The sequence below is a fragment of the Astatotilapia calliptera genome, chromosome 20 (genome assembly GCF_964374335.1).
Source record: "Astatotilapia calliptera chromosome 20, fAstCal68.1, whole genome shotgun sequence".
Classification (NCBI taxonomy): domain Eukaryota; kingdom Metazoa; phylum Chordata; class Actinopteri; order Cichliformes; family Cichlidae; genus Astatotilapia; species Astatotilapia calliptera.
This window is the reverse complement of record NC_137441.1, coordinates 9,337,528-9,360,763: the sequence shown is the minus strand read 5'-3', so window position 1 is coordinate 9,360,763 and position 23,236 is coordinate 9,337,528. Positions and strand designations below refer to the sequence as shown.

General features: G+C 41.9%; 1 protein-coding gene across 3 annotated transcripts; it reads right to left on the bottom strand.

Annotated features, from left to right (window-relative positions):
• Positions 1–1,602: 1,602 nt before the first annotated feature.
• LOC145422939 (uncharacterized) lies at positions 1,603–22,671 on the bottom strand. 3 transcript variants are annotated; one of them, XM_080294941.1, is made up of 7 exons: positions 22,317–22,671; positions 13,421–13,647; positions 12,425–12,482; positions 12,177–12,255; positions 10,027–10,490; positions 4,802–4,939; positions 1,603–2,787 (listed from the first exon to the last, which is right to left on the bottom strand). In XM_080294941.1, exons 2-7 carry the CDS (start codon positions 13,552–13,554, stop codon positions 2,248–2,250), a joined length of 1,413 nt encoding a protein of 470 aa, XP_080151067.1. In that variant the 5' UTR covers positions 13,555–13,647; positions 22,317–22,671; the 3' UTR covers positions 1,603–2,247. The 3 variants fall into 3 exon arrangements, with proteins under 3 accessions (XP_080151067.1, XP_080151069.1, XP_080151070.1); XM_080294943.1 differs by having other exon boundaries at positions 10,027–10,373; XM_080294944.1 differs by having other exon boundaries at positions 10,027–10,574; positions 12,222–12,255.
• Positions 22,672–23,236: the final 565 nt, after the last annotated feature.

Below are 23,236 nucleotides of genomic sequence, written 5' to 3'. Positions count from 1 at the left end.
CACATGTGCACGTGCGCACAGACATGCACACTGATGGGAATGCTACTCACACACATGCACATACATGCTCCTCAATGAGGTCTGCAAGGTTGTGCACAGAAGAAGCAAAGGACAAAATGCACAGCTTTAGATTTAAATCAGTGGGAAAACATTATGTGTTTATAAATCATTTCCCTAAAGGGCCATTACAATTATTGGGATGCATTTCTAGAGATATTTCTTCTTTCCTTCCTAGGCCTAAATACTTGAATCTACAGGCAGCTTTTAAGATCACAAGATGGCAACTGTTAGAGAAATCCATCATCATCAGCAGTGCTTGGCAAATTCTGCTTTCTGTCCGTTTTAATAACCGAGACTATGAGATAAAGCATATTTTTTTTAAAGTGCCACTTTATTACAAAAGTATAAACTTGACTGACATTTCATGAATAGTAATCTTGATATAAAACATTACAATCTTTTGCACTTAGCACTTAATTACACGCTTTTGAGTACAAGACCCTGTAGTCTGAATAGCAAACACACAACATTAGCTGCCACATTTAACTTAGCAGGGCTTTCCAAGAACACACCGTAGCTCCACGGCTTCGAAAAAACAACAAACAGAATACACTGAAATTTACATTGCAGCTGTTTTTGCAGTTTGTGTCACAAGATAAAGTCATTCCAAAAACACAACTGAACATAATAGAAAAAGATAGATTTCTTGACACTGATGATATATTTATTATTCTTTCTCTTTTGTCATGTACATACACATTGCATCAACATACAGTATAATCACATTGTTTGCTGGGGATATTTGGTCAAATGAATTTGTCATTACTGTCCAGGCTTTGTATGCAATTTCTGTGCGGTGTCCTCGGGGTGATGCTGCTTAGCCAACCATTTGCTTCACATTTCTGCAATATTTTTAACACTGATAACGGAGAGAGAGAGAGAGAGAGAGAGTTCGTCGATGGGGTGATGATGAGACATGACGTTTTGCTAATACACATCAGTTCTAGTGGAGCTTTCCATACTGCACTATGATGAAACCAAAGCAGACTCGTATGACCACGAGGAGGGTACTATGTAGATGAACAGTCCACAGATATGAGTGAGGACTGAACAGACGGGAGGATTGTGTGTATGTGTTTCTGTGTGCGTATGTGTGGGGTGGGGTTGAGTGGACTGTCTCCACCTTTAGGACTCGAGCAGTTCTCCTCAGTCTTGTTACATCTGTACTGTGTCTCTTTCAGGTACGGGAGAGAAAAATAATCCTCCCCTCTGCTGCACAGAGTCCCACTGAGCCAAAGACATCCTTAATCTATCTGGCTTTGAGCTCTACAGAGAAATAAAGCAACACACTAACAAAAAATAAACAGCCAACGACAATAGAAAAAAAAAAACATTCATATAGAGGTACCACATGACAGTGCTTAATTTTTTTTCATGGTTTTTTTTTTTTTTAGCATGCAACTTGTAGCAGGCAAAGTGCAGAAACAGGATCAACAAAGTAAAACACTTCATTTACAGACGGCAGTGGAGACAGTGTTCAGTCCATGTATAATGAAACAACATGACGGAGGGGAAGAATCTGGTCGGCTTTTTAAAATGTGAAAACGGTCGAAATTAGTCAAAGCTTTTAGGAGGAATGCAAAATATGTGCAAATTTTTTATTTAATTTATAATACTCTCATAATTGTTTCTCTTGGTCCCTGAGCTTTCAAGTATTTTGATTAGTAATTCGTTCATTTATATCCTTTAAATTCCGTCCTGAATCACGTCTTGACCAACTACAGGGAAGGTCTGTTCACAACAGACTGAGTGCTACCAAAATATTTCACACAATGCTTTGCCTTTTTCCCCCAAATAGGAGTCCTACTATATGCGACTTTTTTTACCCGTTAGAATTGAGGAAGAATTTAGGCTTTTTACTTTATTGTGCTTTGCACATATGTATCAGTAAAATAGAAGTGCTACTGTTACCTACAGATTGCTCTGCAATGGTTTTGTGCTCATTTATTTTTCACTACCTTTGGATTCCTTATAAGGATAATAAATTGGACTTTTTATTCAGCCCAGGTCATAACAGAGCAACTTTACTACCTCAAGGCCTCTGGAGCCCGTGAAAGGCTTGACGTTATGACTTGAATGTAAACAGTATGTGTGGGTGAGCATGACAGGGGCTCAGCCGTCACTCCTTGTGGCATTAGCTCAGCTCCTTGTGTTGGAAGGATAGGGGGTCACAGTGCAGCCGCTGCCTCAGAGCCCTGTTACGTACATCTCCATGCCATCGTTGAAGGTGAAGATGGTGGTGGTGCTGGAGGTGGCAGAGCCCTGCTTCAGGTCGCCGATGCTCTCGTACAGGTTCTCCCCCGGCAGCAGAAGGGCTTTGGCAGGCAGGTGCTGTAACTTGGGTGTCTGCTGCGTTGGTGGCGGTGGAGGGGGCTGCTGCTGCTGCAAGGGCTGCTGGGCTTTCTTCCTCCTTGGCCGCAGGGTGGCACACATGTTAGGGGGTCTCTCTCGCTTCCAGGCGCCTCCGCCTTCCATGTTCTCATAGGCCAGATCACACTCCTCTGTCCCAATGGACTCGTAGCAGTGGTCGTCAAGGGGCCCGCCAACTGCTTTGCCCTCTTGAGGTGCCCACGTCTGGGGTTTGACCACTACACTAAACCCCCCATCCCGGTCTCGGTCCCGGTCACCTCGACCCAAGGTCCGGAAGCCGGGGTTGGCTGGGGGAGACCCCGGCACAGCTCTCTTCTTCTTTCCTGGTTTACACACCTTAGAGTACATCTCGGCCACCTGCAATCAAACAAGTTCAGAGATTATCTTCTGTAAAAAGGACTTTAAATAACCCACTCAACCTGCCATTTTATTCACACTATAGCTAAAAGTTGTGTTAGGCAAGCTGCGTAAACCTCCAGAGCTGAAGAATAAAGCCAGCAAGAAGCACCCAAAACCTTATAATCTCTGCAAGACTTCACCTTTACCAATTTGAGTCCCTGCATTTGTACTTCTCACACATATTGTTGACCTTTGGAAGCTTTTAATCTGCAGTCATCTGATAAATGGTCTGTATTTGTATAGCGCTTTACTAGTCCCTAAGGACCCCAAAGCGTTTTACAACCAGTCATCCACCCATTCACGCACACACCACCAGTAGGCAACAGGTGAAGTGTCTCGCCCAAGGACACAACGACCGAGACTGTCCAAGCCAGGGCTCGAACCGGCAACCTTCCGATTACAAGGCGAACTCCCAACTCTTGAGCCATGATCGCCCCACAATAAGTAATGTGCTTTTCTGAGTGGTAGAGCCTGTCAAACACATTAGTTTTTTAGTTTTGATAACTGAAATTCTTTGTTAGCACTTCTACATTGTCTTGATAGGGCCAAGGCCTAATAACTTGTCATTAGTGATCACGAGTGACTACAGCACTCTTTGCCAGCAGGATTTGTTTGAGAGCACTTGTTGGATTAATATTTGGAACAGTGAGGAAGTCCAAGGAATTCAGTGAAGCTCCAAGAAGGAGAACTGTAGATTTTCACAACTTGAGAAGGTCTCTTGGAGCCACTTATAAAAAACTGCGAAATCCAACATCATCATTTCAAAATATTGTGATAAATACACATTATTAAGATGTGTAACCACTTTTTCAAGACCTTCAAGAGCCAAGCTGTCACTCTCAGATGAGAGGAAGTTGGTAAGGATATTCAGGAACCATCAAGGCTCAAGCCTGCCATGAAGTGGAAATTTCTGGAACACCAGCATCACTGTCCACAGTGAAATGAGTTTTACATCATCATGGACTAAGAGGGTGCTGACCAAGTAAAAAGCCACTGCAACAAATCTGACACCTTAAGGCTCCACTGAAATTTGAAGTTGCCCTCATGGCCAAACCAAATGCCTTCTGGAGAAATATTTTTACAGTCAGACAAAGATGGAGCTGTTTGGCCACAGTGACAAGATGTATGTTTGGAGCAGTTCAGGTGAGGATTTCAAACCTAAGAACACTGTACCAGCTGTCAAGCATGGTGGTGATAGCATCATGCTCTTGGGTTATTTTACTGCCGGTCCAGTATCACCTCAAATTAACAGCTACATGGTGGAAACTTGGACAGAATTGGGTGTTTCAACAGGACAATGTTTAGTAATGGATAAAGGAAAAACAGCCCATATGCTAGAGCCACTACAGGTAGGGAATTAGTACGTCTAAAGCTCACCAATTTTCTTTTACATCATTTATTAAACCTTACAGAAACCCAAAGAAAAAAGTAAGAGTTTTGGGTTTTAAAAAATCACTGCTCCCAGACAAGAAGTAGTCCTGGTCATACAGCAGCATACACAGTTTTATTTTCCAACAGACTAATCAATTAAGTTTCTTATCTGTACACTGGGGGAGTCAGGATGCACACAGATCCAGGCAAGCTGCTTCCTGTCATTTATGCTCAGTTATGTGTCTCCTGGGTCCTGCAGATATGAGGTAGTCTCTCGTAACCCTTGGTAAGAAAGCCATGGCTCCTTTACCTCTTTACCCCATAAAGACAACCTCCCCTATACCCTTAATGATGAGTTTTGAAACCTCAGTATAGGTCATTAAATGCGAGGTTTGACAACTCTTTTTTTCCAAGGCCAGACCTAGTAACCCATATAGGAGGAGATCATCCTCCCTAACTTCTAAGGAAAACCCAGTTTTTAAATGATTAAATCAATTAAATAATGTGCGTGAAACATCTTGTTAAGCATTCATTTAAGAGGGAATGGGGAGCTCTAAATGGGATGATCCATAGACGGAAAAAATAGAAACCCCCAGCTTACCGCAGCAGCAGACGGCTGTATATTCTCCACTGTGTGAGCACTCAGCGGGCCCAGGGCTTTATTTTGGAGCATGAGCATGTCATCATCCTCTGGAGGCTTCCAGATGTACTGCTCTCCGTTGCCCATAAACATCACTTCCTGTCAACAGAACAATAAATCACATTTGGGGCAGAGCTGGTCACATGGTCATGCGTGAATCTGCACTGAAAGAAATGAGCATTCATGAATTTAAAAAGCGGATTTTACTAAACAGACGCAACAGGGCGGATGCATGGCAAATTAACCCCTCTTAAGAATCCTGCGGCACATAAAAACATACTGGATGGATTTCATACAGGGGTGAATAGATTTTCCCTGGAAGGTGGAGCCTGCTTGTATTCTGGATGACTCAATTTCAACACCTTGCGTCATCCACGGGAAAATCAGCAGTGAACAGGCCTGTGAGCAAACTGCTTACACATGTAAGCCTGTGAACTGTGCGTGCTGTTGAACTCAGGTCACAGCAGATAGAGCGACCCCCCTGACCTCACGCGGGGCAGCAAATGGTTTCCCACTGTTACCTGGAGGGGTGCACAAAGCCTTACAGCCACAGTAATAGCAGACAGTCTGCCTACACTCCTGCTGCTGCGAACATATGGAGGAGGTGACACTGCTGAGAGCAGAAATACCCCACTATCACCAAAAACTCTTTGACAAATAAACACCGCTCAGCGCCTAGACTTCAAAGAAATTCTAACATATCACAGCACCATGCATGATGTAGCCAAGTGCTCTGGAAACTGCAACACTGGCACAATTACAACTGAGCAGATCCTCTGCAGTATCAACAGGAACTGTGAAAGAAATATTCTGCAGATCCTGATCACAGCACCACAAACTGCATATTAATGCGTCGTACTGCTGCTGACAGAGAATAACAGAATGAAATAATGATCACAGTGACATTTCTGACATTTCTGTCCAAACAGAAACTGATGGCCCCATGTTCTATGGAAACTTGTTATCCGTTTACTTGGCTTCTGTCATGTCTATATGTACAATAGCGGTTGCTCATACATGGCTTCACACTGCTCTAAGCGATCAGTTTCAGACAGTTGATTTTTTTTCTCATGGCTCTGTTCAGTGTCAGAGATTAGATATCACTAATGTGGACATCTCAGGCACACAGCTTTGGCTGTGAGCACAGAAACCCCACCCACATCTTGGCCTAACCTTCTGGTTTAGAGCAATAGCCAATCAGAAGAAAGGGGGTTAAAGGAGGAGGGACTAAAACTGCTTGTTTTAGAAAGTGGATGACCTGAGATACTGCACCAAGCTCCAGTGTAAGGAGTGGAAAAAAATCCAAGGCTGATCTGCACAAGACACTAAAAACTCAGCAGATAATTTTTTCTCTCCCTCTAGACATCCTCCTTAACTTCCTTCAGTTCATAAAACCGACCACTTAAGGTGATGCTGTGTTTCTGTGGCTTATTGCACAGAAATATGTAGCTGTCAGGCATCAACATTACTTTGGGTTTTATTTATTTAGGAATCACTTTGCATTTATTGCTTAAATGATAAATATTACATGTTTTCCTAAGTATCGTGATGATTTGTAGAGAGGCATATCCGTCAGTCTTTGTCCTCTCATTTCTTGTGTGCATCTCAGCAAAGTGCTGCTAAGTTTTGCCACCCAGCTGCAAAATGTGACAATGCTATCATATGAGAAAAGGTAATTAACTGCATGTTTTGGCAAGCTAAGTATAATTTCACTAGCCACGCTAAGGCCTGATTATTGCCAGACCTGTTGAATCGAGAAATTACTCAAACAGATCCTTTTGGATAAAATGATTTAAAATATTTAGAAAAACAACACCGTGCCACAGTCTAAAGAAAATCAAGAACTACTGAGACACAAAGTCATGGACATCCATCAGTCTGGAGAGCATTATAAAGCCATTTCTAAGGCTTTGAGACCGCAGTGAACCACAGTGAGAGCCATTATCTACAAATGGAGAAAACTTGGAACAGTGATGAAACCTTCCCAGAAGTGGCTGGACTACCAAAATTACACCAAGAGCGCATCAATGATTCATCCAGGTCGGAAAAGAACCCAGAACAACATCTAAAGAGCGGCAGGCCCCGCTTGCTTCAGTTAAGGTCAGGGTTCATGTTTCAACAATTAGAAAGAGACTGGGCTAAAATGGCATCATGAGCGAGTTCGAAGGAGAAAAATAAACACAGATGAGTGAAAAGAACACAAATGCTCGTCCCACATTTGCCAAAAACACCTTGATGACCCACAAGACTATTGGGGACATATTCTGTGGATTGATGAGACAAAAGCTGAACTTTTTGGAAAGTCTGTGTTCCTTTACCGCTCGTGTATTACCACTGGTTATCAGTTCATGCCCAGAAGTTCAAGCACACTTGGGCTATGCAGCAGGATAATGACCCAAACCACATCATTGAGTCCACCTCTGAATGCCCCTAAAAAAAACTTGCAGTTCTCGTTGCCGTGTGGCACAAGCTATTTGGTTTAGGAGGCAATTACTTTTTCACACAGGGTCAGATAGGTTTGGATGACTTTATTCCCTTAAAGAATGAAATCATCGTTTAAAAACTGCTTCTTTTATTTACTTGGATTATCTTTGACTAATATTAGAATTTGTCTAATATATATTTATATAATATAAAACATGAAAAAATAAGAAATCAGAAGGGCGCAAATTTTACTACACTGTACCTGAGAAGTTATTTTTAAGAATTATCTTGATTAAATTGAATTTTTAAAGTATCTCTCCCTCTTTTCATTAAAATGATCACTTGAGTGTTGTATAAAAACCACGTCTAAAAGTCATGTGGAGTCAGCATCAAGTATAAATCACACCTGTGACAAGTTTTAAAAGAATAGTTTAACATCTGGGGAAACAACCCGTGCTTATTTTCATGCTAAGAGTTAGATGATAAGATTTCTGCTGCTTTCATGTCTCTAACGGAAATCTGAAGCTTAGCTCTGTCCACAAGTAACAATATCCTATTATCAGGGCTCACTAATTAATTTGTTTGATCTAATTTGATAAATTCCCACTTAAAACTGATAAAACTGAACAGCAGGAGAAAAAGAATGGTTTTATTTCTATTTCTTTCCTTCTGTTGTAAATTGCTCTTTTTCAAATCAGTTCTCTAGTTCCAGGTGCAAACACCAGCTGTTCAGGTGTTAGTATTTTTATAATGTGCCTGAGAAAGTTTTATTTTTCTAAACTTGAATGTGTAATAACCTCAGAAAGTACTCAAAAGCTGTTTGCGCATCTTATTAGGGGTTGGGAAGCTCATCTTGTAACCGGAAGGTTGCCGGTTCAATCCCCAGCTCTGTCTGTCTTGGTCGTTGTGTCCTTGGGCAAGACACTTCACCTACCACCCAACTGGTGTTGGCCAGAGGGGCCGATGGCGCGATATGGCAGCCTCGCTTCTGTCAGTCTGCCCCAGGGCAGCTGAGGCTACAACTGTAGCTCGCCTCCACCAGTGTGTGAATGTGAGAGTGAATGAATAGTGGAATTGTAGAGCGCTTTGAGGGTCTCGAAAAGCGCTGTATAAATGCAATCCATTATTATTGTGTTGTAGATTCCATTTGAAAGGGAAAAATTATAAAGTGAAAATAGATCTTTGGATTTTTGTTGCAAACTTATTGAGATCAAAAATTGAAAGCTTATTTATAAAAGTGTTCTGACCCTCAGTTCAATGCTTTTTAAAGCCCCTCTGGCATCCTTTAGAGCATTGAATCGTCTTAGGTTAGTCTCTGAAGGCTTTGTACACCTGGATTTGGACAGCTGATCCCATTCGTTCTGGCTGATTTTAGTGGCAAAAACTTCCTCCTTCTCAAAATTATTGAATCCACTGTACTCCTGGGGGCACTCGAAGCTTTAGAAATGGTGTTGATCTATACTTCACCACATTTTTATCATGGAAGTCTACAAAGTTACTTAAACTTTATGGCTTGGTTTTTATCCTGACCTGCAGGAAGAAGCAATGTGCTTTTTGAAACTGTTCAGCTGATTTATTTTCTCATAAGTGGAGTTCGGTTTGACTTTAAAAACAACTGAAGGTTTATTAAAGCAAATTATTATTAATCATTATTTATGATCATTTCTCATGTTTAGTTTTTTGAAAAATCAATATAATAAAGGTGTTTTTAAGTTGTGGTGAAGTTGGCGTTAAAGCAAGCCTTTCTTATATATGGGAACATACCTGAGTGGTGAACGACAGGTATATAAAAGCAGTAATTGAGATGAGGATATCTGATATTGTGAGACAAACAATTCTGAAATGTTTAATAATAGTCTTTGTAGAAATTAGAGAATATTTAAGCGAGAGCTCCAACTGGAAAGTTATTTGTGTAGTTTAGATCATTCTAGTCGGTGTTATTTAGCATGTTAGTGGTTTCCCAGTAGATATGGGCAGATTTTACGGAGTTGAACATATTAAACATTTATGTGACCTTTGTAGCTTGGAAAAACTTGGAGATGAGTGTCATTATTTGAATGCAGTCAAAAATATCTGCCTGTGTATTTTAGGTTGAGACCAAAGGTTTGGAATAGTTGTTTAATACTTAGGATAGTTTACTGCCTAAACTTGCAAAAATTAGTAAAGAAATTGTATCTGTATTTGGATGTGGGTGATTTGTTGACAGTTTTCTTTTTTCTTTTTTGTTAACGATGATTATTGATGATATGTATTATATAACCCTATGTTTTGTTTGTTGTATATTTTCTCTTTTACCTCTGGAGGAAGTTTAATGGGAATGAAATAAAGTCTAAAGTCTAAATAAAGGCAATCTCAGCGTAGAAATGCCAAAAAACTGCAGTTCCTCTTTTGGTCATTTAAAGCCGAATTCAAAAGTGAGTCAATAAGCTTAGAGTTTAATGTTAAAATGCCCATTTTTACACAGCATAGTTACAAAAAAATATGGGTTAGGTCAATCTAGCAAATTTCCTCCTTCATGGAAAGTATACTTGTAATTATTCTCTATGACTTATTTGTTATAGCTACCCATTTCTGCTGCATCAATCTTTTTTTGAGGTTTGTTGCAACTTGGCTTCATACAGTCTACAAATGCATCTTACTAACCAACTGATTACTCCAACTTCTGATCCAAACACGGTAACTTCAAATCTAAAATCTCAAACTCTTCCTATCAGATCATAAAGATTAGGTTTTCAGCATGCAAAACATTTAACCCTACCAACCTTTGGGAAGGACGGGACATTGAAGGCCTCGACGTTTCTACGGGGCAACTTGGTGCTGTGAGGGTGTGGTGGAGGAGGAGCTGGATGTGAAGGCGGGGCATGTCTTGGAGGCGGTGCCGGTGGTTCTCCCATATCCGTCCCGCTGTCCCTCTTTTGAGGCGCCTTATCTGCTTTCCTCAGCTTCCTGACGCAGGCGTACTCGGCCGTCTCCGGAGGGTGAGGGGGTGTCATGACCTGGGCCTCAGGTTCGGGGAGCCCTCCTTCCACATCGCCGTCTGGGTCTGGGGGCGCCGGGGTGTTGGCAGGGACGGCCGGAGGGGCCGGAGTGTCTGTCTGCCCGGCCCTGCCTACCATGGCGTAGAGGGCATCATCAGTACGTGAAGTGGAGGAGCGCCGGCCCACTTCAGAGTAAGTGTGCTCGCCGTCCTCTCCAGTCCCAGAGGGGATCTGGGGAAGCTGCCTGCCTTGAGAACGAAGGTCAGAGTTAGACCGGCGGCTGGGCAGCAGCAGAAGGTCCGTGCTGGCTAGCCTTTTCTTTTTAGATGCCTCTGCAAGGCACATACAGCCTGCTGTTCTACCGTCCGTGCAGCCGATACCCCCCTAGGGAGCAGAACTCACAAACTATGCTCCTCTTTTACCGGAAGGTTCAGCAAACATTTGTGAACATGAATAAATCTCTCACTGGTAAGAGAAAATCTGAAGCTGACAGTAAACTGGGAACTGACATAGATGTTTGAGAATATGCATCCAAATGGGCTTCATTCCACTGCAGTGGAAGCAGGACAAGTATGAAGCAGGACATATGCTTATATTTCTTCAAACTCTCTGAGGCTACTGTCACAGTGCCCACAAACACAGTTCCCCTGTTGACTGTCAGCGATGTAGCTCCAGGATTTATCTTGGCACTGTGATTTGTGTCTTTGAGAGCGAGAGAGAGATGCACGTTCATAAATCAAGACTGAACCGTCTAGTGGAATAAGGCTGAGTTGTAAATGTAATGTGAATTCTGTTTCAGGGTAAATTTCTCCGCAAATATGTCCTCAAATCTTTTCAGAAAAGAAGATTTGTGGATTTAGGGCCAGATCGGATAGTACGGATGTGGAGAAAAAATGTTGCACTTATTTGCAATATTTACATTAATTTTTTTATCACCGCCAAGGAAGTTATGTGATTGGTTTAATTCTTTTTTTTCCTTTCTTTCTTTTCTTTTAATTTTTACTTTGTTGGTTCGTTAGCAGGATTACTCTAAAGGTTACGGATGGATGTGCATGAAATTTTACCAGAGATGATTAACTTTTGAAGTCAATCCAGATCCAGCTCTTCATCCAGGAAGTTTGGGAGGATTCTTTACCAGATAGGGCAAAATTGGACATTTTCACATCATAGCTTCACAAATACATTTCAGATTGAAATAAGAAAAAATCTGGAGATGTCATCGTGATGACCTCAAAACAATATCACAAACAAGTCTCAGGAGGGAGGGAATTTTCAGTCTCAGATGACTGTTTGAGTCAGACTGTGACCTGGAGGCTGAAAATGAGGACAAAATGAGTAAACAGATAAATATATGTATAAAAAAAATCCATTAAAGTCCTTTCAAGTGTTTCGCTTTTGAAGATTTCTTAAAATCTGACTGACTTTTGGAGTTGACCCAGACTTGTGTCCAGCAGTTTTCCAAGGTCTTCTTTACCAATACATGATTACAAAACTGGATATTTGTATAAATGTATAAATAATAACTATAAAGTTAAACAAGCCAAAACAGAACAGATAGTGGTTACATTTTATTTATAGTACTTCTACTTGTTATGCTGTTAATTGGCTGTTACATTTTTCAAATTATTTTCTGTTTTACCATTTCATGCACAAATTTGTTCTCGCTCTAGTGTATCTCCAGCTTTGGTGACTGACACGGATTTAAATTAACAAAACAATTACAAGCTTCTAATGTGTCTAAGGAAAAAATGAAATACCCCATCCCTCTGAAAATTCCCTCCAAACCCCCTTGCATAATATCAAAAGTGCTTTGTCATGCAGCTGGTCGGCTCCTAAAGAGCTGATATCATTGCGATGCAAGGTTTTCGTCTGACACCAGCGGCGTACCATATAAAAAGCCCAGGTCAGGATTAGTACGTAAAAGATGCACTCACTTTTGCCATTGCAGTTCATCTTGTTCATCTCAGTGTCTGATTTACTGATGGACCGCAGCTTCGACTGCCTGAGTATACCCTGACAACACAAACGCACACAAACAGACAAACACAGGGGCCAGTTAAACACTAATTAAGACTGAAGAGGTGCCCTCTGAATGATAGTGCGCCCTGCTGGATTGAGTTTATTCAGCTACCTCTGCTGCAATACAAACAAAACACTGAGGAGCATGTTGTCTGATACCTACCATGTCCATGAGGCGGTGTTTTCCACCCTCGCCGGGGACATTGTGTGTCTTCCCCTTCCTGTGACAAACACAACCACTCTGTCATACACGATTCAACACTGTGTGTGTGTGTGAGCCTTGTTTGTGTGCGGCTGAGTCATCCTATGACTGTGCATATGTGAGAGAGACATTCAAAGTACATTTGCACATGTGCATACCAGTGGTGGAGGATTACTGAGCACTCGAGCACTGTAGTGCAGGTTTGATGTTCTCTACTAGATTACAAGAGCCCTTCGACCACATTTAACCAGATTTCAGATTAATATGCATTTTTTTAAACAGCAAGTTGTTAAACTTTAAACCGGGCATGTCAACCTTTTTGCTTTTTTCCTCTTCAAATCAGTTTTGCATCAAAAATAAAGATTAGAAGAAATTCAAAGTTTAAAACCTTTTTTTTTTGTTATTAATCGTGTTATGAACCCTCACTTCTGCCTTTTGACCCTTTGCAGGGGGCCTAATACTTATGCTTGAAACCACAGGATTAAACCACTCAAGTATGTAAAAGTAGTTCCAGCTTGGATTTTGCCAGTGGAATAGAGCTTCTACTTTATTTTACTGGCACTTCTGCTGAAGCTTATTTAAAAGGTTTGAAATAGGGATTCATTGATTGTGACTCGCAGGGAATCATAATTTGGTCTAAAGATGCTGCCAATACCAATTTGTTTTTAGTCTTTATATTTTGTTTTTGTTGTTTAATTCTTCTTTGATTCTAGCAAAATAAAGTAATCTTTCTAAAGCAATATCTGACTTGTTTTAAAGTCCTTCTGCTCGTATCACACAATCTTTAGCTGCGATAACTGACAAATATGAGTAACTGGCATCCATAAATCTAAACTCATCCACCAATATACCAATATCATTCAAAAAGGCCAAGAGCAACCAATATACAGATCTTAAAAATGAACATCCTGATTCTGAACATGTGTGTACGGTCATTCATGCGTGCATAGCGCTCACCTCTGGCAGCCCACGCAGAGCACCACAATAAGGATCGTAACTACAAAGGCTGAGGCAGCAGCGATAGCACCCAGCAGCAGGACCTTGCCGTAGGGAGGAGCCGTGAAGTTCAGCCCGTCCTGCATGGAGGCCATGTGGGAGCGCTGGCGCTCACTTGCTCTCACACACACTCACACTCACACCCTTACACTCATGCACGCCGGGAAGTGCCACGGTCTCACTGGGATCTGCAGGGAGAAGGCACAGAGCGGTGCTTAATTACAAAGTGATCTAACCTTTACGAAACATTAAGTACGTTAACAAAGCAGCGGAGCCAAAATATTATATTCACGGTGCAGAAGGAGAGCAGCAGTTTGAAGAGAGAGTGAATTCCCATCCAGGATGAAGCACTGAAGTGAACAGACATTACGCCTCAGGCATGTGCTGCTGCTTTACCTTGTTTGAGGGATTACCGAGCTTTGTGTCACACCTACATAGACATCAACAGCATACCTGCTCGGCAGCATAGCATCTATGTCTAAACATTACCGCATCGATCCAACAATACATTTAAACGGCACCTACAATTTTTTTTACGTTTTTTTCCCTTTTCAGCAGTGAGTACATATAAAACTCAACCAAAGTTGTCCCTAAACCAATTTGAGCAGCCAAGGAACAGAACAACAAGCTCCTGCCTTCAGCTGCTACCTTTCAGTCATTGCCCAAGATCTGTGAGTAGTGATTGTAAGAACAAGATGGTGGATATGAGCGGCAAAAGTGAGCTTCCATCAAAGGGTATCGGGGCTCAGCCAAAAGGGTAAGATGAAGAGTATTTGGCAATGTGGGAGGACTTCTGGCAGAGAGAGTCTCTCCTTTACTGCACCAAAGGAGAAAGTTGAGGTAGTTCGATCATCTGATTGGGATGCCTACTGGGTGCCTCCACTGTCCAACTGGGAGGAAACCCCGGGGAAGACCCAGGTCACGTTGGAGAGATTATGTGTCTTGGCTGGCTTGGGAATGAATAAGTGTTCTCTTCTTGAAGAGCTGGAGCAGGTAGCTGGGGAGAGGGAGGTCTGGGTATCTCAGCTTTAGACTGCTGCTCTGGTCACCCAGACTTGGATACACAGCAGAAAAAGGATGTATAGCCAGATTTTCAAAAAGATTGCAGTACTTGAGTCGGCAAATCTCAGGCTACACACTTCTCTGAACACTCAATTTCAAACACTTGTTTTCTGCTCTTGACTCTGCATGATGGAAAAAAAACAGAGCAGATATCCTTAACATGGCCATCTCAGCCCAAACACTTATGGCTGTTAGCACTAAATGTGCACACACTTGCTGTTTTAATCTTTAAATTGTGAGGGCCAGCCAATTAGAAGGATGTTATAAAAGGAAGGAGAAGGAAGCCTTTTTTTAAGAAAGTCTATGAACTGACAGACTGCAAGAAGACCCAGAATAAGATAAACTCTTTAGAACCATGAATTATACAAAACTACTCTAGAAAAGTCCAAGAATGCAAACATAAAGTTTGAAACAAACATAATAGGCCCCCCTGTCACTGAATACACTGTTCTAACTAAAAAAAAAAAATCTGAGCAGTTTTGTGAGACACCGTGCTATTTTTCAGGTTGTTTTAAATGGTTAATGTAAATTTCCCTGTTTTGCTTGTTCTGCCATGAACAAACTTCCATATTGAGGAGGTACAATGAGTCACAGTAAAGCCGAACATGCCAGCATGCAAAGTGACCTGAAACACCGAAGGAGACAAGTGTGAAAGCGGAGCGAGCAGACACACACATCTCTCCCTCTTCCTCTCTGCTGCTTGGTGCTTGGCAGACAATTTTCACATTTGGCAGCATAATATGTTTCAAGTAAACAATAAAAAACACGGAGCTATAACAAAAAGACCAAACAAACAAGCCTAATCTCTGTCAAATTATGCCATCTGTCTACTATGACAACATCTTTTCATGTGTGTTAATGCGTGTTTGTCACTTGTCTATCAGCAAAAACGCTGCAGACTGCAGGAAACATACTGAAGTTGCATGTATCTGATTCTTATCTGTTTATTCAGTTTAAAGCTACGGATTTCTTTTCAAGCAACATAATCTATTGGACTGTGTCCTTTTAGACAGACTCTTTGTAAGGTTTGCGTATGGGCATCCTCTTTAAACAACGTAATTTAGTTTTGGATTCCGCGCAGACAATTTCCTTCTATTCAAGATTTAATCACCACAGACTGAATTACTTTACCAATTTGTCTGGAGTCTTGTGAGCAACATGTATCCTCTCTGAAGGTTAACTAAAGCCTTGAACACCTTCGGGCTGTTTTTAGGAGGAACTACCACATTACCACTGGGCTTTTCAGAAACAAACACATCAGCCTGAAGCGGCTCCGGTAATTCAGCCCTCGCACTGCATTCTGAGTGTGAGGCCAAATAAGGATTCAGATCAAGTGTGAATTGCTGTTATACTCTTCTTCATTCTTCCTTGTACCTGTGCACATTCACTGTCACCTTGTGATTTGGTTGAATACAGTTTGGGGTTCATTTTTCTTTGGGACAGTCATAGATTTGAACTGTATTTCTGGTGATTCTGTCCACAAATATTTTATGTACCAAGTACCTGGTAACAAATAAATTACTAATTAGTCTCTCATCCAGCTCATCAAGTCTTAGACTACAGTCCTTGTTCCTTGTTAGGATCACTGTGCATGAACCAGAACCAGTTATCCACCTGCCACAGGTTCAGCTTTTAGAGGCCAGTCCAGCTTACGACAGATCTCAGAACAGAAGGAGGACTACCATCATCATCTTCAGTCCAGGATAGTGGAGGCAGGCAGCTAATTAATAATAACAGTTCTCATGACGTCGAGTTACTGTTTAGTCACTTCCTGTTTTGTTTTGAAATCTATGTTTGTTATGAACATCAGTTACTCCTTTCTTTACCCGCCTTTTCATGCCACAACTCCTACATAACTCCTCCAAGTTGACTGATTGCCCGATTTGTTATCACCATTCAGGATTTCATGCCATTTCTTACTGTCCCCTGTTTTGGCGACTTATGAATGTTTTTGTTTGTTTTATTTGTAATTTATGCTTTTTTTGAGCATTTGCCTATCTTGATAGATTTGTTTCCGCTCTCTAACTAAACACCTGTATATAACCAGTTAAAAGTTCTGAATTTTGGTCTCCTGTGTCTCCCTGTGGGAAGGTTGCTCTTGCCTCCCAGCAAGAAAGTGCTGTGTTTGAATTCACCATCTGGCTAAGGCCTTTCTGTGCAGAGTTTGTATGTTCTCCCTGTGTCTTCTTGGGTACTCCAGATTACTCCCACAGCCAAAAGATTTGCATCTAGTGGGGCTAGGTTAATTGGTGAGACTAAATTGCCCAAAGGTGTGAATGTGAGTGTGAATGGTTGCATGTCTCTCTGACTGGCAACCTGTCCACGGTGTGCCTCTTGCCTCATGGCACCTGGGCTAGGCTCCAGCTCCCTGTGATCCTGAATTGGATAAATGAAAGAACACGGATGGATAGATCCCTATAAACAAACAGTTATTCCAATTCATTCTGACTGGGGATGAAGATTTTGTTTAAAACCCTAAATGAGAACCTGAAATGGTTTGTCAAATATTTTGTTAAATGTTGGTAGATTTCACTTGATAATGAAAACTTTGACCCTCTGATGGCCCTACAGGAGAATCACCAGACAAAATTTGCCTTACGGGAATTATAATTACCACTACCAAATTTTATGGCAATACATCCATTGAGTGCGGCTATATACTGTAATAAGTGGAAACTAAAAACTTTAAACATAAACCAGGTTTCAGCCAATATTGATCTGTTTTACTCAATAATGAATAAAAAATTGAGGGAATCACCAGTAAAATGTATACTTTGGGAATATTATGAAAATCTTACCAAATTTGATGGCTGTCTCTATCAGATATTTATTTTCAATTAAAAAAAACTCTGCTGTGGCCTCTTCACAATAAAAGTCTTTGTTGTTCTCCAGTGGAGTTGTACTGTGAAGGAAATGTTGACTGAGTATTAGCCACATGAAAAAAAGCTGCGTGAAGTGTTGAGTTTAAAACAAAAAACAGTCAAATGTTTCTAAAGTTGCCTGAGAAACTTTGCACAACTCAGAGAATGGTGGGATTCTTCTCGCTTTTATATCAATGGTCGCTGCAGTAAACCCACAATATTTGATTACAATGACTATTATTGATTCCCGTGGCTCATGCTAACATTTATCCCAAGTTAACAAGAAAACAAGTCTAATCTCTCACATTTCATGTTATCTGATGTACCTTCATCTCTCCCACAGCCCTTAACAAAGCATGAGCATGTGTCTCCATGTTGGGGGAATGTACATTTGAAGCTATGAAGAACATTTAAATAAAAGTGACCCAAGTTTTAAAGGCAGACATAATGTCAGAAAGGGGCTTTTAACATTTATTTTAGTTCCTGCTTTCTTAGTCTTTCCTCCAATCGGTTGCTCAGAACATATTGTTTAACTCAGTTAATCACATAAAGTACAAACATATGGCATTTTTGAATGTCTCTATGGTATTGTAGGAGTTTTGCAGACTTTTGCTAGTTTGCATTTGTTCCAGTAGAAATCCAGAGATGAACTCAACTGTTCCCACCATCAAATCTAATTTGCACAAAACTTCCTACACGGTCGTGTTGATCGGTTTTTATGCGCTCTGGTTAATTTTTCTATTGCAAGTTCAGTGTGATCTAACCAGAGCGCTACACTAACGAGCTTTGTTTTCTTCAGTGATTGTTATTAGTAAGATCCATGTCACATTTTCCCACAGTGGGTAAAATGCAATTTTTAAATTCTCTGAGTGTGTCTCAGGAATCTGGTTTCAAAGCACATCTGACAAAACTATTCTGGCTGTGACCTGCTTTTAATGCCTCTTAATCATCTACCGGTGCTACGCCTTAGCTGAACAACTTCCAGAGCAAGTAGTCTGAAACATCATGTTGGATTTAAAGAACCATAGTCACCTAGGAGGCAATGACCAGTTAATTCATAGAGTAATTATATGTGTGCAGATTTGACAACAGAGCAGAGGAGTGGATATGGAGCGGGAGAAGATAATTAGAGAAAAGAAAGGGAAAAGATGTAGGTGTGGAGGAATAGAAAGGAGAGAGAGGAGGGAGGAAGACATGTGTGGGAGTCTTGTGGCAGGTGTTTTTGAAAACACTGAAAGCAGATGATGAAAAGAGGCTGTCACATTTCCTAACAAGGTTTCCCAGCCTTCCTTCCTTCCCTCTTGCTCCTCTGTGTCAGTGAGTGTGTCCACACCTCTCTGGCCATTCTTCTTTCTCTCTATCCCCTTGCCTTCGCCTGCGGTGTTGAGCCAGAGTGACGCCTCAGCACTGCAGTGTAATCTCTGGCCCTAGAGCTGCTTCGTATGAGCCAACCAATTGAACGTAGTGCTCAGAGCAAGAAATGGCCATCCACTGGCTGCCTTTATGCTACACAAAGCCCACCCTCCCTCCTGTCTGTGATGCTTAGTGTGCTCATTACAAACCACGGGCTCTATCCTTCAATACCTGCAGGTGTGGATTTGCCAGGTGTTGCCCTGACTGTTTATCACAAATGAGATGAGACCGTATGTGACCAGGAAACTGGAACATCATTGATCAGTATTGGTTTTGACAAATGTGGTTCTTTGATGATTCAAAATATCACATGGGAGCGCGATTTTGACTTTTGGGAGTAACAAAACGCTATTGATGTGGTTAAAAGCTCCCAAGGCTAGAGCGTAAGGTTTTGGATCCAGTTTTGTCTTCATATTTTGTATATCTTCATCTCTGCACGCATCAGGGGAGAAAAGGCTGCAAGCGCCGCAGCAGTCAGTCGATAAAGACAAAAAACAGTTAAAAATATCTGACACCGTTTCATTGATGTCAATAAATAACCTGTTTTGTTCAAAATATTTTTAAAACATGAATTGATCACATGGTCATAACGCATTGACTGTGGGAATGCAGCGATTATTCAGTTAACTGACTCACAGAAAACTGATTTGATGACTGACTAAGAGTTGAATTTTCACAGAGAGGATTTGTTATGTTTGGTCTAAGGAAAGAGTAAAAGTGACAGTGCGATATTACTACAATGCAATATCATACATTCACCACAATAATGATGGCATCACAATACAGCAATTCTACAACACATGCAAGCTATTCATCTGTGATGCATTACAATTACTGTGTAAATAAAGAAGAAAATATTGTATTTTTTGCTTAAAAAAAAGCTAAACTCCACATATTACTTAAAGCTGACTCATTATGCTCATTTTCATTTCCATTTTTTTATTCTTGGAGTCTAATTGGCAAACTTTGCATGGTTCCCCTTTCAAAACAAACCCTGTTTCTCTTCCTCTGGGGCTCAACTCATCATGTATCTGAAACAAGCTGTTTTAGCTCCCTCTTTCAGGTAACTGTCTTCTGATTGGCTGCCCCTCATATGCAGAAAGTTTAAACAGCATGTGGATGGAGCTTCTGTTCTCACAGCCAGATCTGTGCCTGTGATTACCCTATCAGGAATATCTGCTCTCAGTGACATCATCCAGAGTCAAGAGTAGAAAAAAACTGTTTGAAACAGTGTGTAGAACCGTTTGAACTTTCATCTCACAGGGATTAGAAATGCACTGACCTCATTATGTAACAGTATATCTAAAACAGTTTCTTCTTTTCACCACAAGCTGACTTCAGCTTCACCTTCATTCATTTGATAAGCACCACTATGAGGAGTCATGAAGCGGTGACTCTGGTGAGTCAAACTGATGGCATGTTTTAATAAAAATAGTGAAATATTTTGCTGTGTTTTTATTGCATTCCTGTAATTTCCACCTTATGATAAACTGGTTGGCAAAAATTTAGAGTGTTTATCAGATGACGCAAAAATATTTGAGAAAACAGGAGATTTTGCACTGATCTCCGATGTTTTACGGACCACAGCGTGAATCAGAAAAGCGGTCGATAGCTGCAGGTCACCTGTTGACTTGGACCTGATTGGAATGGCTGCAGAAGAAGAGGGATGGTTTACAGGACTGATGTGGACTCATACTCTGTAACCATAAAATTTCACCCTTTTTTTTAACATGTACATGATTTCAAAAAATAACATGCTCATTTTCTCTATGTGTGGCATAAAACAAGCCCATGGGGATAAAATACAGAATTATGGTGTAAAACCCACAGAAATGCATCTTCAGGAATACATTTAACGCTAGAAGCAAGTCATACTAGTAGGCCTTTAATTTTCTAGGAACATGCACATGCACTGCATTCACATGTTTGTTCATTATTAATAATCCTGGAGCTCCTTTCAAACAAGCCCAGCCAGCCAACAGTGGCCTCTCCACCAATCTGCTCAGGTTTTGATAAACCACCTGGGAGTTCATGTGGAGCAAAAAAAAAAAAAACCTCACCCTCTGTGTGACACAAATAACAGCAGTGTGTGTGTGTGTGTGTGTGTGTGTGTGTGTGTGTGTGTGTGTGTGTGTGTGTGTGTGTGTGTGTGTGTGTGTGTGTGTGTGAGAGAGAGAGAGAGAGAGAGAGAGAGAGAGAGGGAGGGAGGGAGGGAGAGGAGTCTGCTATTGTGTGAGAATGTGAATTAGGTCAAATGTTTGCTTGCAACAACGACTAACCATGCCCCTGTGAGGAAGAACGCTGAAGCCCGTGTGGAAGAGGCTCCGTCTTTATCCGTGGCTACCCCTGCCTCTGACACCATGTGACACTTTCCTATCTAAATCAAATCAGAATAAATATAATTTCTTGAGATCATATGATTGCCATCCTATCCGAAGTGAGATGCTGGAGAAATGGTGTGTTCACACTCAATGATAGCCCTCCACGAAGGGCTTGCGTGCGTGCGTGTCTCAGGGGAGGTTGTATGTATGTGGCTCATGATGGCACCCACTCAGCAGGCATCAATCACACACTGGGTGACGGTTCGGCTGCTGGCTGCCCGGCTCGCCGCGCCTCCGGCTCTGGCAAACTGCAGTGATGCTGGTGACAACAGGTTACAGACCACGACTCAAATGAAGCCGCCTGAGACCGAAAACCATGCAGGGTGTGAACGGGGATTATTTAGGGTGGGAGGAGAGGTGGAGGAGGGGGTTAAAAAAAAAAAAAAAGAAAGGAAAAGATGCCCGTGCAGGTAGATGCTATAGGCGGTTATAGAAAATGAAAAATGTCAGGCTGATGCAGTGTGCTTTTATCGTGGTTTCATTAAGCCTGTAGCTCATTTTTCCCTCCCTTTTCTTCTCCTCTAATCATCAAAGCGTTTCCGATTAATACCAGATCAAAGTGAGGATGGTAAAGGATGTTGTGTCCCTGAGGTCAGGTGGTAACTTACACGACAAAGCCTGTCCCCACCACCACAACCACCCCAACCCCCTGCTCCCCAATTTATGAGTGCTAGAAGGGAGGGAGACGGGGGGGGGGGGGGGGGGCTGCAAATGTTAAGGGCAGGTCTAACGTTAATGATCTTTTACGCTTTACAGTCAGAGAAAAACGCGTGATCGGAGGTTTCCTGTGCCCCTCTCTCGTCAAATCACTACTAAGTTCTCTGATGAATCCCTTAATTTCGGGGTTTAAATCACGCAAGACAGCGCAGTAACGCTGAGGTGGGTGCACACGTGTCTCTGTGTTAAATGTATGACCAGGGGAAATGAAGAAACGGCAGGTCGGGCACAAAGAAAAACAAGAAAAGCTGCACAGGCTACAGACCCTGGATGAATTAAGGATGTTGAGTACGTGTGCAGCTTATCGAGCTGAATGTATAGTCACATATCAATGACCCCCTCCGTTCACTCTCTCCCTCCTCCCTCCAGCCTGTCACACAGCCACGGGCACAGAGCATTGCGCTATAGCATCCCTGTACTCACTCAGCTCAGAGATTTTGGGAGGCGCAGCGTCAACCCCGGTCGCTTCCTTCAGTGTCTGCTTCCCCTCGGACCGGCCGCTCCCCGCGAGCATAATCAATCAAAGGCGATAACTTGGCTTTCCTGGGCTTCACAAAACAGGAATGCACCATATTGCATGTGGCATCCTTCGAGCGCCCGCTGACCCCCTCGTGCGCCCTGTCCGTGCTCCTCTGCTCCCCAGCCAGAAGGGAGGCTGGGAAGTGTTAACCTGCCTTTCTGCTGCCGCGGCTGTATCTCCACTATTATCTCCAAGGGCCAGGTTTTTCCTCCACAGTTCCTCAAGCCCCCTCCATCTCTGCTCGCATCCCCTCGACTCAGCTACTGTGCTTCCATGTGACACAGGCAGAGCTGGAGACCCCCCAATTATGATTTTTGTCTTTTTGATTCTAGCGTCATCCCTCGGCAGGACTTGGAAGTGCAGGTGGAGGTCTAATATGTGGAGTGACCCTGGTTTAGGAGAGTTTAGGAGGGTTTCTCAGTCCCCGCTGTAAAATCAAATCAACGGTTCTGTTAATTCTGATGCAGAAAAAATACAATTTGATCTGTATCAAAAAATTTGGAAAATTCAGTCAGAATTATAGGCAGTGTACTGCTGAAAATGAATAAAAATAGTTTAAGGAGTAGTATTTTTGTCCTAGAAATAACTTTTCTGGGGTTGTTTAAATGGCTGATGTGTGAGGCAAGGTTTATGGCAGCCTACAGTAAAACCTTTAGTGTCAGAAAAACTGCCATGACCAATTTAAAAAAAAATTGAACCTGGACGTGAGATCACACATAAGCTTCACAGCACGATCATGACCCCTATAAGAGCCTCTAGTGTGAGATACATTTACCCTATCCACTTAGGTGAAAGCTGGAGTCAGGGCAGATGAGATGAGATA

Bases quoted from the DNA above. Each gene is read 5' to 3' on its own strand.
- LOC145422939 (XM_080294944.1), bottom strand. From the start codon at position 13,554: ATGGCCTCCATGCAGGACGGGCTGAACTTCACGGCTCCTCCCTACGGC. The intron at 12,256-12,424 runs GTAGGTATCAGA...TTGTGTTGTCAG, and splicing joins AACACCGCCTCATGGACATG to GGTATACTCAGGCAGTCGAA. The intron at 10,575-12,221 runs GTAAATCAGACA...TGTGCCTTGCAG, and splicing joins GTCGAAGCTGCGGTCCATCA to AGGCATCTAAAAAGAAAAGG.